This window comes from Gekko japonicus, unplaced genomic scaffold (assembly GCF_001447785.1).
Source record: "Gekko japonicus isolate JY-2015 unplaced genomic scaffold, Gekko_japonicus_V1.1 scaffold1963, whole genome shotgun sequence".
In the NCBI taxonomy this organism is placed as follows: Eukaryota; Metazoa; Chordata; class Lepidosauria; order Squamata; family Gekkonidae; genus Gekko; species Gekko japonicus.
The window spans coordinates 103,449-116,102 of record NW_015160276.1 but is presented as its reverse complement, the minus strand read 5'-3'; the positions used below and the strand labels follow the sequence as shown (position 1 = coordinate 116,102).

Here is a 12,654-nt window from a genome sequence, read left to right as displayed (position 1 = left end):
AAGCTAGGCAGGAGAACAAATATTTGGAACAAGCAGAAAATCCTTAATAATTCTTGCAGGAAATGGTGAGAGAGTGGTTAGTGAAACTCCGTAGTCCTCCCCTCAGGACCACATAAGCGATACACCCAGAAAGTGAAATTGCCAGTATTATGTGGATACGCTAATACATTTATAGAAGAACACTCCATTCAATAAATTGAAACTAAATGTTCATTTTTCAGTACAAGTTAAAGCAAAGTCAATGTAAACCATTGCACACATATTAAACATAGTGGTTGCCCTGCACTTGTATTTAATGTTTGGCCTCCACATTAAAAAAAAAAAAGGTCTGTGTGCTTTTGCAGAACTTTTCTGTGCTGTTAACAATGAAGAAATCTGATGCTGTTACTCTGACTTCATGAATAATGGGCCAGTTGTATGAGCATTGAGCAAATTTAGTTGTCATATAAAGAAAAGTTACTGATTTATTGTTTTCCGTTCCTATTCAGAGCAGTATGATAAGAGATACTGTCAAACAATAAGGGTACGGTGCAACGAATGGTGGAAAAAGTACACAGGTAGAAGATGAAGTAGTTGATGCAGCCATCTTTTGGATGACCTGGTTCAATGCAGCTTTTATTCCTTCCTGCTAAAAGTTTTTTTGTTTGTTTTTTTGGAAGTCTCTCCCCTTCACTTTGTTCATGTGTTACAGTGCTATTAGTTCAATAGCTGCTGGTTGGCATGATGGTTCCAAAGAATAGGTGATACGTACAATGGTATCTGATCCAGTAAAAGATATTTTTACCTACTTTCCATTTCTTACTCTGCTGCTATCAGTTTGTCCTAGCTCTATTTGCTTTCCACTGTTCTGGTAGCTAAAATTCCAGCAGCCAGATCTATGTATTTTTACTTGGAAAAAAATTTCCACTGATTGCACCCTTAGTTTGCCAGCATGCTATCAATGATAGGTCCATCAATGGCTATTAATCATTATGGCTAAATGGAACCGACATGATCAGAGACAGTGTATCTCTGAATACCAAATGATGGAAAAGGGCAACAGAGGGATACTTTAGCTTCCAAGCTCTGTTTGTAGGCCTTCTATTTGCTTTCCACTGTTCTGGTAGCTAAAATTCCAGCAGCCAGATCTATGCATTTTTACTTGGAAAAAAAAATCCAATGATTGGACCCTTAGTTTGCCAGCATGCTATCAATGGCTATTAATCATTATGGCTAAATGGAACCGACATGATCAGAGACAGTGTATCTCTGAATACCAAATGATGGAAAAGGGCAACAGAGGGATACTTTAGCTTCCAAGCTCTGTTTGTAGGCCTTCTAGGAATCCTTTTAAAAAATAAATAAATATGGGAAATGAGAGGCTGCAGTACACAGACTCTGTTGGTCTGATTAAGTAAGACTCTTCCAATGTTCTGTCTGTTGAGCTAAGCTCGTAATAGAATATCTAATATTTCATATTAAAAATGCATAAGCTGGAACATCTAAGCTTCTTTTCTAATATGCCCTGGACCATGTTTGCTTATATTCACTGTGAGTTTTCCTCTCTTTTTATTCTAGGTGTCTACCAATCCATTTTATTGTCCTAAACTCATCCATAAACCAAGGGGCTACAGGGGTATAGCAGGAAGCCAGAGGATATCTGGAAGTAATTGTCAGTCACTTGGGTCTTTTCCACAAATTGACCAGGCCATGTTCTAGACCCACATGACCCTGCTTTCTTCCTTTAGTCTGTCTGACCCTTTATCTTTAGTACTCAACTAGGAAGGCTAAACAATATGTCTCTCCCCCCCCCCTGCTTCTGAAGGGTGTCTGTGGCAGAGTTTAAGATTCCTAGCATTTGTTTCCTGAGTGTCATCAGGAGAGATGTTGTCTGTTATATTTTTTTCTTCAGTGCAGTTCAAAAAATGGTTCTTGTTAATGCAGGCTTAAAATCAGCTAGACGTATTGAGCCTCCAAAAGTAATTTGGCATTCTAGTAGTTGACTGGTTTAATGGTTTAATTCTTTATGTGGCAAAATTAGCTACTCTTGACATAGCCTGCAGCTGCAAAAAGGCAAAACTTGCAGTGACAATCTTTGCTGCTCTTCTTAGATGTGCTAGTTCTTCACAAGTTGATTTTTTCAAAATTCTATGGTGACGTGCAAGTATATACAATATTGTAGGAAGCTGAAGCAAAACAAAAGGTCAGATTCATGAAATCACTCAGACTGTAGAGTTATAAAGTTAAGGGTCTTTATTAAAAGCATGTGTTTCAGAAGAGATTCATGTTCAGTTCATATGTCACATAGGTGGTGGAAAGTGCCATCAAGTCACAGATTACTTATGGTGACCCAGTAGGGTTTTCAAGGCAAGAGATGAACAGAGGCGGTTTGCTATTATCTGCCTCTGCATAGAGACCATGGACTTTCGTGTTGGTCTCCTATCCAAGTACTAACCTGGGCTGATTTGGCTAAGCTTCTGAAATCTGATAAGAGTGGGCTAGACTGGAGCATCGAGGTGAGGTTCTATGTCACATTTTCCTGGAATAAAGATTTGGACAGTGATTCCAACCTGTGGGAGGGTGGACATGTGCACTTAAGTTAGCAGGGAACATGCAGTGAATGAATGTGCAGAATTGCCTCTGCTGTTGAAAATGAATAGAAGTTATCACTGTTACGCTCATGCACTATCCTTGCAGGTCAGTGTTTTGAATAAAAGGATTCCATCAAGGCTGGGGAACTCCACTTCATGGTAGCGCTACTGCCATTTGAATGAATCAGTAGTCTTTATTGGGGAGCGTCATATGTTTGTATGACCCTGTATGTGCAAATTGAAATACTATAATATTTAGTATATTTCAAGTCTGACTTCCAAAATTTGTGATCTAAAATTAGCAGAAAGTGTAAGTGTTTGTAAAAGGAAATAAACACCAACAGTGCCATCTTAGTTACATCCTTCTAAGCCCATTGACCTCAGTGAACCCAGAAGGATGTAACTCTGCTTAGGATGGAACTGTGAATTTTCTAAAGTTTTGAATAATAAAATCAATTCATCATGTCTGCTGGGTTACTTGAGAACTACAGCTGGTTCCATTTAATTATACACGTTGCATATTTAAGGGCTTTAAAGTACAGTGTAGAGAGTGTGAGGAAAAAAGGGGCTGAAAAAGCCAAAACCAAGCTTATCCAAGAATGTGTGTGTCGGTTAAGTTACTTTTTACCATGGTAGTCAAAACATGGATGTGGTGTTGGTGATCTTTTTTTTATTATTATTATTTTGCACTTTGTAGTTTTCAAACACCAACACTTGTAGTGTTCAAACACCACCAAGAAGCTCACTGCAAATAGCAATTTTTAGCCATTTTCTTCTGCAAAGCCATTTATCCAAAGAAGGTTGATCACATTTATTTTGTTGTCACATAAAACACGCAGTCTTTTCTTAACATACTGATTGTATAAATAGGCAATGGCATTTAGTTGGTTCAGATGAAACTATCGTATCATTACAAGAAATTCTTGTGATGACATGTCATTTTTGCATTACATTCTTACTTGCAAGCCATTCTTCAAATTCCTGCTCTGAAATTAACTTGGTGCATGTCAATCCTCATTTCCAGGCCAAAGGAACTGTGATAATCTCCCAAGAGATTTAGAAGACTACAGAACCCTAAATAACAGTGTCTTTACCTTGAAACACCCAAGGCTTTTTCAAAATATTGCTCTTTTGGAGAAATGCTTCTGATTGTCATTGCGAATGCTATGGATTGCTGCAATATTTATTTTGTACCTTTTCTTCTACAGAACATGTTCAAAATGAAGAGAACTATGCACAAGTACTAGATAAATTTGGAAGTAATTTCTTAAGTAGGGATAATCCAGACCTAGGAACGGCTTTTGTAAAGTTTTCCACTCTAACTAAAGAATTGTCAACGCTGCTGAAAAATCTGGTAAGGGTTTCTAATGCTCTTCTTTTGTTCAAAATATTTTAAACCAGTATTGTTTTCTTTAATGGATGTGGAAAGTGCCATCAAGTCACAGATTACTTATGGTGACCCAGTAGGGTTTTCAAGGCAAGAGATGAACAGAGGCGGTTTGCTATTATCTGCCTCTGCATAGACCATGGACTTTCGTGTTGGTCTCCTATCCAAATTCTTACCTGGGCTGATTCGGCTAAGCTTCTGAAATCTGATGAGAGTGGGCTAGACTGGAGCATCAAGGTGAGGGCTATGTCACATTTTCCTAGAATAAAGATTTTGACAGTGATTCCAACCTGTGGGAGGGTGGACATGTGCACTTAAGTTAGCAGGGAACATGCAGTGAATGAATGTGCAGAATTGCCTCTGCTGTTGAAAATGAATAGAAGTTATTACGCTCATGCACTATCTTTGCAGGTCAGTGTTTTGAATAAAAGGATTCCATCAAGGCTGGGGAACTCCACTTCATGGTAGCGCTACTGCCATTTGAATGAATCAGTAGTCTTTATTGGGGAGCGTCATATGTTTGTGTGACCCTGTATGTGCAAATTGAAACACTATAATATTTAGCATATTTCTAGTCCTACTTCCAAAATTTGTGATCTAAAATTAGCAGAAAGTGTAAGTGTTTGTAAAAGGAAATAAACACCAACAGTGCCATCTTAAACAGAGTTACATCCTTCTAAGCCCATTGACCTCAGTGAACCCAGAAGGATGTAACTCTGCTTAGGATGGAACTGTGAATTTTCTAAAGTTTTGAATAATAAAATCAATTCATCATGTCTGCTGGGTTACTTGAGAACTACAGCTGGTTCCATTTAATTATACACGTTGCATATTTAAGGGCTTTAAAGTACAGTGTAGAGAGTGTGAGGGAAAAAGGGGCTGAAAAAGCCAAAACCAAGCTTATCCAAGAATGTGTGTGTCGGTTAAGTTACTTTTTACCATGGTAGTCAAAACATGGATGTGGTGTTGGTGATCTTTTTTTTATTATTATTATTTTGCACTTTGTAGTTTTCAAACACCAACACTTGTAGTGTTCAAACACCACCAAGAAGCTCACTGCAAATAGCAATTTTTAGCCATTTTCTTCTGCAAAGCCATTTATCCAAAGAAGGTTGATCACATTTATTTTGTTGTCACATAAAACACGCAGTCTTTTCTTAACATACTGATTGTATAAATAGGCAATGGCATTTAGTTGGTTCAGATGAAACTATCGTATCATTACAAGAAATTCTTGTGATGACATGTCATTTTTGCATTACATTCTTACTTGCAAGCCATTCTTCAAATTCCTTCTCTGAAATTAACTTGGTGAATGTCAATCCTCATTTCCAGGCCAAAGGAACTGTGATAATCTCCCAAGAGATTTAGAAGACTACAGAAACCTAAATAACAGTGTCCTTACCTTGAAACATCCAAGGCTTTTTCAAAATATTGCTCTTTTGGAGAAATGCTTCTGTTTGTCATTGCGAATGGCATGGATTACTGCAATATTTATTTTGTACCTTTTCTTCTACAGAACATGTTCAAAATGAAGAGAACTATGCACAAGTACTAGATAAATTTGGAAGTAATTTCTTAAGTAGGGATAATCCAGACCTAGGAACGGCTTTTGTAAAGTTTTCCACTCTAACTAAAGAATTGTCAACGCTGCTGAAAAATCTGGTAAGGGTTTCTAATGCTCTTCTTTTGTTCAAAATATTTTAAACCAGTATTGTTTTCTTTAATGGATTATTATAGAAGTCCTGATCTGCATATTCACTTAGAAAGAATGTATTCTGAATTTTCAGGATCCAGTATTAAAATTTAGGTACCAGGTGTGTGCAAGAATGTGGAGGAAATGTCACATTTCTTGGGCAGTAACAGCACATATTGGGGTGCTAGAGATTATTCCAGCTTTTTTAATCTATATTTTAAAATATTTGAGTTAACTTATAACTATAATTCTCTGCAGTGGAATTTACACAGGCTATACATAAGAAGATATATGAATGCTTAAAAAGTGCTAGTGCACACTTGATTGAGGCCTGACAACAATGCACGTTTTGAAACTATATGCAGAGGGACATTGGGGCCTTGCCCCATCATAGACTTCTTTCAAACCAGCTTCATATATTCTACATGAATGAATAATGAATATACTGTTGCATCAGAAAGTAAAGGTAATAAAACTTCAGATTTTCTGTAGTGGTTAAATTTACGTGAACTGTGGATGGAATGTGCAGCCACATGCAGTTCAAGCACATGTATTCCTGTTGATATTAACTATGCATAGTAAGAATTCATTACAAGCTTTAAAAAAAATCCACTCAGAATTTGCTGCAACAGGTTTTCTGGGCTGTAAATAAATATTTTTGAGAACTATAAGACCCTAAGAGGCCCTGCTGGATCGCACCAGTGGGTCTGTCTATCCCAGTGTCCCTTTTCACAGTAACCAGCTAGGTTCTCTGGAGAACCAACTAACAAGTCCTAGAGGCCAAGGCCTCATTGCACTCATCTTGATTATCATGTCCTTTTTTCATATTTTACCACCTTCATATTTTATGAATTGTAAATATTCCATTTGGGTTCAGCCAACACTATTTTCATGTACATTCTGATCTTCTGTGTGCTACTCAAAAGAAAGTCCAACAGAGATCTTAAGGTTTACTCCTGAGTAAGTGTACATCAGTTTGAGGCCTTAGATTATTCTGATATTGAGTAATAAAACAGAATTCTGGACTAGATACATCTTACTACAGTGAATTCCATTCTGTTTTAAGCTTATATTTGTAATTTCAAGATTATGTGATTGTTTTATGTGGGATAAGGACAGACGAGCTAAATAAATCACCCTTGGTGAATACAGGACTGTGCTAGTTTTAACCATTATAGTTTCCATTAAAACTGAAGTTGTTTAAAGCCTGACTCTAATCTAGCTATGCCAAGGAACGTGGGGTGGGGGTAGGGAAATCCCTGGGCCAGTTGCCAGAATTTTGGTATCAAAGCCTGAATTTTTGGCTGGTTGCCAGCATTGATGAGGGAAAGTCTGCACTGTCATTTTTAACTTAGTATGCATGCTTGACCTGTGAAGTCCATGAACTACAAAGAACAGTTGCTGAGCTGAGTGCCAGTGCACCATTTCATGGAGTCCTCCATGAGAGACTGTAGGGGTGTGTGCATATGTGTGGTTCCTTGTGTAGATTATGTTGAGCTGAGGGGGGGGGCAGAGTGGGTGGTCGCAGAGCAATGCATCCGCTTGGCAAAAGCAGCTCTTAGCATTTTTCTGTGCAGGCTTTTCACCATGCACTAAAACCAAAGCCACAGGCTCAGCTCACCCGTGTCAGCAGCATCAGCCCGAAGAGCAAGCAGAAAGCTTTTGGCTCGGATCTTAAGAACATAAGAGAAGCCGATGTTGTATCAGGCCAGTGGCCCATCCAGTCCAACACTCTGTGTCACAGAGCTCCCATTCCATTCCCACTAGGTTAGGGTTGCCAGGTCTGTCCTGGCAAATAGTGGGGATGGGGGAAGGCTTACCAGGAGCAGGAGGGAGGCCTAGGCCTCGTCGGCAGTGACAGCAGCCCCCCCCCCCCCCAGTAAGCCCCCCCCCGCCAGTAAGACCCCCCCCGGCCAGCTGATTGGGGGCAGGGGCAACACTACACTAGGTACTTTCACTTGTCTAAGAAGGGGAAGGGGATTTCTGCCCTTTTTCTCAATGCAGCCCCCTCATCAGAACTCCCGTGGGGCACTTACCCGTGAGACAACAATTTCGGGAGTCATAAAAGATGGTGAGTGCACCTCTGCTAAAGCTGCTTAGGATCCAAGCCATTGTTGTTACCTATTCTGGACCTGTTAGCAGCTCTGTTCTAGATTTGTTCCATGGTTCCTCTGTAGGAATTTTTGCAATCAAAATAGGCAACCAAAATCTAAAGTAGGGTTGCCTACTCCAGTGGGGGAAATTCATGGAAATTTGGGGCTGGTGCCTAGGGAGGGTGGAGTTTGAGGAGGGGAGGGAGCTCTGTGGGGATGTGAGTCTACCCTCCAAAGCTGCCATTTCCTCCAGGGGTGCTGATATATGTAGTCTGAAGGTCACTGTAATTCAAAAAAAACCTGGAGGTTGGTATCCTGAATCTAATGAGTGAGTGAAACGTGGAGGTTTGATAAAGTAGATAGCTAAATGCATGCACTGTTTTCCCCCCTTGTTCAATAGAAATGACTTAAATTAGAAATGAACTGTTGAATTAAAGCATTTAAAATACCACAGATGCTTCCAAGAAGTTGCTGAATATTTCTGGTGCGAAGGTAGTGCAAACCTGCCACCAAAGAAATGCACTGTTCCTTTAAATATTCCCAATCATTTTTAACAATGTTCTTATAAATTATAAAAAACAGTAGCAAGTATGATACTTTTGCAGTCATGCAGATGTCTGAACTCCTCAGGAACACCACTTATAGATTCATTTCAACATAGGATGACTCCCCTTTTCCTTTCTCTGTCTGCCTACCATTACATGGGGTTGCAGTACCTCAACAGAAAGACGAAGGAAATATTCAAATGTTTGTTTTGGAAGTTTTAGAGGTCTTGAAAATCTCCAGCTCGTTTCAACCCTTAAAGCTCTTTTCTCTTTGTAAATCGGTAAATGAGAGTGATGAAAATGTGGAATTCGCTGCCAGAGAATGTATTGATGGTCATAGGATTAGACAGCTTTAAAAGGGGATTAGATAAATTCATGGAGGATAGGTCTATCAGTGACTACTAGCCATGGTGACTACAAGGAACCTCCACATTCAGAGGCACTGAACCTCTAAATCCCAAAGCCAGGAGGCAAAATCAGGGGAAGGCCTTGGCCTCTGTGCCCTGTTGTTGGCCGTCCAGACATGATGCTGGACTCGATGGACCATTGGTCTGATCCAACAGGGCTCTTCTTATGTTCTTATGAGCAGGGGCAGAAAACAAATGAGAAAGGAAAATGTAAACACAGAAAAATACATTTCAAAACAGAATGTAAGGCTCAAAATGCTTTAGGGTATTTTAAAGAATAAAAATATCCATCTGTAGCAGCTGGAAAATTTTCTCTCTTTTTTTGTCATGAATCTGTGCAGCTTTCTTGGTTCTTGACAAAGTACCTTGCCTAGTATTTCCCTTTGGCATTGTTTCAAGTTGTTACCACTTCTGCCGCCGCCAACTCAAGCTTTCATTTAGAAAAAATAAGAATTGACTCCAGAATTTATTCTCCAATGTTATTGCTGTTTGAAGATTATGAGAATTATGGTAAGCCGCTGATTGGGAGAATAATTTTAATTATTGCTTTCAGTGCCACTGAGTGAGTAGAAGTAAAATGGTAATGGATACCTGTAGTGAAAATTCATAATATTGATTTTTTTCTCCCTAGCTCCAAGGTTTGAGCCACAATGTCATCTTCACATTAGATTCCCTTTTAAAGGGAGATTTGAAAGGAGTTAAAGGGGTAAGTGTTAGATAATTTGTGAACTACTATAGCACTGTTTTATGGGCTACAGCTGTTTTCTCTTCAGTATTCCTGTGGGGGTACTAGAACATCTGCATGAGAATTCGATGTACAACTTTATAGTTGAACACTTATATGTCATGTTCCTTCTTGAAAGCCTAAGATATGTGACTTTAAGATCCATGGAGAAGAAATAATTAGTTTTAAAAAGACTTCCTTCCTTCCTTCCTTCCTTCCTTCCTACTATGTGTGTGACTGCAGCCTAAATGTGATGTAGAAGAGTAGTTAGGCCTTCCTTCCTTCCTTCCTTCCTTCCTTCCTTCCTTCCTTCCTTCCTTCTACTAGTATGCTAAGTATATACATTTTAACATAGCATCATTATAAACCTGCTTTTAAGTGTATTTTTCTCTTTCCTAAGGACCTTAAAAAGCCTTTTGACAAAGCCTGGAAGGATTATGAGACGAAATTGTAAGTATTGTTCATTTTGTTGGGTGAACATTTACACAGCATTAAAATATGTGACCTTTTGTCTTTCCAGCGTTCATGATTAAGTTGTCCTGGGGTTGTCTGTGGCTTATTTCAGCTCCAGTAGATGATTTGTAATTACTTACCAGAAAAATAATATGAAATAATGTAATATTGTTTTAGGCTCACTCAGGAATCCTTGTGTAGATAAATGTAAACATTGTTGCTTCCTAAGGCTCAGTCGTCATTTAGCAAACATACTTGTGACATAAACAACTTCTGATGATTGTTATCATACTGCTACATATGTATTAGAATCATAGAATGCACTAAAACATAATTGTACTGCATGCAAGGGCGAGGTTGAATTGCTGGTTAGGAACTGAGCGTGACCCAGGGTTAGTTTCAGTTAGCAAATACCTTTTATAGTGCACATTTCAAGTATGAGCTATAAACTGCAGGCTGACACAACTTTTTATGGGTATGTGAAATCACTGGGCCTACATGTGCAAATAATTAAGGTATTCTATAATTTTGTGTCTTACTGTATAAGTTACATGTATCTTACACATTTGCAGTATATGCAAAAACAATACTACTCTGAAAGGTATAGTTTGGAGCAGTGTTTTACAGATTTGCAGAAGTTGCATCATTTGCTATTGTGTCTTCCTTCAAGTACTGTATATTAGTATTGCAGGGAGTTTGTAGCTAGGTTTCGCTTAGTCATTGACTAAATTCGTGAAACATTGGTGTGAGAAACTGGAGTAAGCGACATGTTGAAATTCTTATATTTTCTGCTGCATTCTTCATGCCTTCTGTTGCTTGCTTTGACCTATTCTGAGTCATTTCTAACAAAATAATGAGGTAAATGAGCATTTATTAGGCTGTTAAAAACAGGAAGTAGGGTGTGGTCATGAATTATACCTTCCCAATGGGTTGAGACCAGTTTGTCTACACTTTCAGAATGCCAGTGACCTGTACTAAACTGTGTGTTGCCGCAAGCAGTTCTCTGGAGAAGAGGCATATACATTTTCCTAACAATAAATGTTTTTCCCTTCTAAAGTTTGACATGTTATTTTAATGAATGAACCATTTATTCCTTGCCTTATCTCCATTTAATAAAAAACATATATTATTTTTTTTCACTGTTATAAACAAGAATGTCGTGAATTTCTTAGCAAACCTGTTTGGCAGTTGAGCTTACCTTGTTCAGCTCTCATAATCAGACTGTGCGCCAATCAGGGATATGTTTGAATTGCATCGTGCAATTTACACCAGATGTCAGACCCAAAATTGCAGAGCTGCCCATTGGTCAGAAGCCAACTCACAGCGGATTAAAGAATCAACCGAGAGTCTAATTCTGATCCATCCACTCAGCAAAATAAGTACCTGGTGGAGTTGCAAAAGGGAGAGGAGCTCCTTTCACTTTATTCCCCTCCAAACTGGGCAGGGACAGCAGCAATGCTTTCGATCACTGCAAGGGAGAGGAGAAAGAGCTTGTTTCTCTTTTTTTCTCTGGAGCCCAAACCGATAGCTTGATCTGGTAAGAAGAGAATAGAGATCACCTAGGTTTCTTATCACAACATTCCTCACCCCATCCCCAAATTTGCTGCATCTCAGCAAGAGCTCAGATTCCAGATGATCAGCTGGGAGTTGGCTCTTGATCTCCCCCCTCCCCCAGTTGCTGGGTACAGAACAAAATGTTCTCAGCAGGAGTTCAGAAGCCGGTTCCCTTCCAGCTGATTTTTCATCAGCTATGAGGTGGCTTCTGATGGTTGCAAGTAGTTGGCTCTAGTGGGGGGGAAAAACATAAAAACAAGTTGTGACCAGCCATGGGAGCTTGCAGAGTGACCTTGGCCAGTCACACGCTCTCAGCCTAACCTACCTCACAGGGTTTTTGTGATGATGAAATGGACGAGAGGAGAACAATGTAAGTTGCTCTGGGTCCCCATTGGGGAGAAGGGTGGCATATAAATAAAGTAAATAAAATAAATAGCTGCCTGATCCTTGCTGGTGAATGGGAAGTGAGCTGAAGTAGCAGCTGTTGGAGCATCCCTAGTTATATCACTTGTGACTAGGGTTGCCAAGTCCCTACCTGGGCTGCAGCGGGGGAGTTCCCGCCCTCATTGGGAGTCTTACAGAAGTGACGTGATCACGTCGGGCACGTTGGGGGTGGGGCAGCTATGATGCGAGGGAAAACCATAGAGTTTTCTCTCTAATCATAGAGCGACCCCCCGCAACGTGCCTAGCGTGATGATGTCACATCCAGGTGACAACATCATGCCGGCACGTTGCTGTGATGACAGCAATTTGGGGGTGGGGTTCCCCCCGGCGGCCCAATCCCAGGCCAGCAGGTAATGGGGCAATCGAGCGGGGGTTTCCCTGTCCCCCGGGGGGACCTGGCAACCCTACTTGTGATTATATTCATATTACAGTTGACTTGCCTTCATATACCTTCAAGACAACCAGGGAGTCCAAGAGATATAATCATAGAATCAAAGACTTGGAAGGGGCCATACAGGCCATCTAGTCCAGCCCCCTGCTCAATGCAAGATCAGCCTAGAGTATCCCTGGCAAGTGTTTGTCCAGCCACTGCGTAAAGACTGCCAGTGAGGGAGAGCTCACCACCTCCCTAGACAGCTGATTCCACGGTTGAACAACTCTTACTGTCAAAAAGACAGATTAGTTGAGACTAAAACCATATCACAGGAAGGATTGTTGTTGTTTTCCCCCCCAGAAGAGTACTGCAGATCAATCCAATGACAATAAGGTTGGCATGGGAAAG

At 39.9% G+C, this 12,654-nt stretch overlaps 1 protein-coding gene across 1 annotated transcript in view; it reads left to right on the top strand.

The window, feature by feature from the left end:
• Positions 1 to 12,654, top strand: part of ASAP1 (ArfGAP with SH3 domain, ankyrin repeat and PH domain 1) — a 270,879-nt gene that overhangs the window by 167,966 nt on the left and 90,259 nt on the right. The window contains exons 5-7 of the mRNA XM_015415263.1: positions 3,779 to 3,924; positions 9,330 to 9,404; positions 9,823 to 9,872. Coding sequence (XP_015270749.1) covers positions 3,779 to 3,924; positions 9,330 to 9,404; positions 9,823 to 9,872 — 271 coding nt within the window. The remainder of the gene's footprint in view (positions 1 to 3,778; positions 3,925 to 9,329; positions 9,405 to 9,822; positions 9,873 to 12,654) is intronic.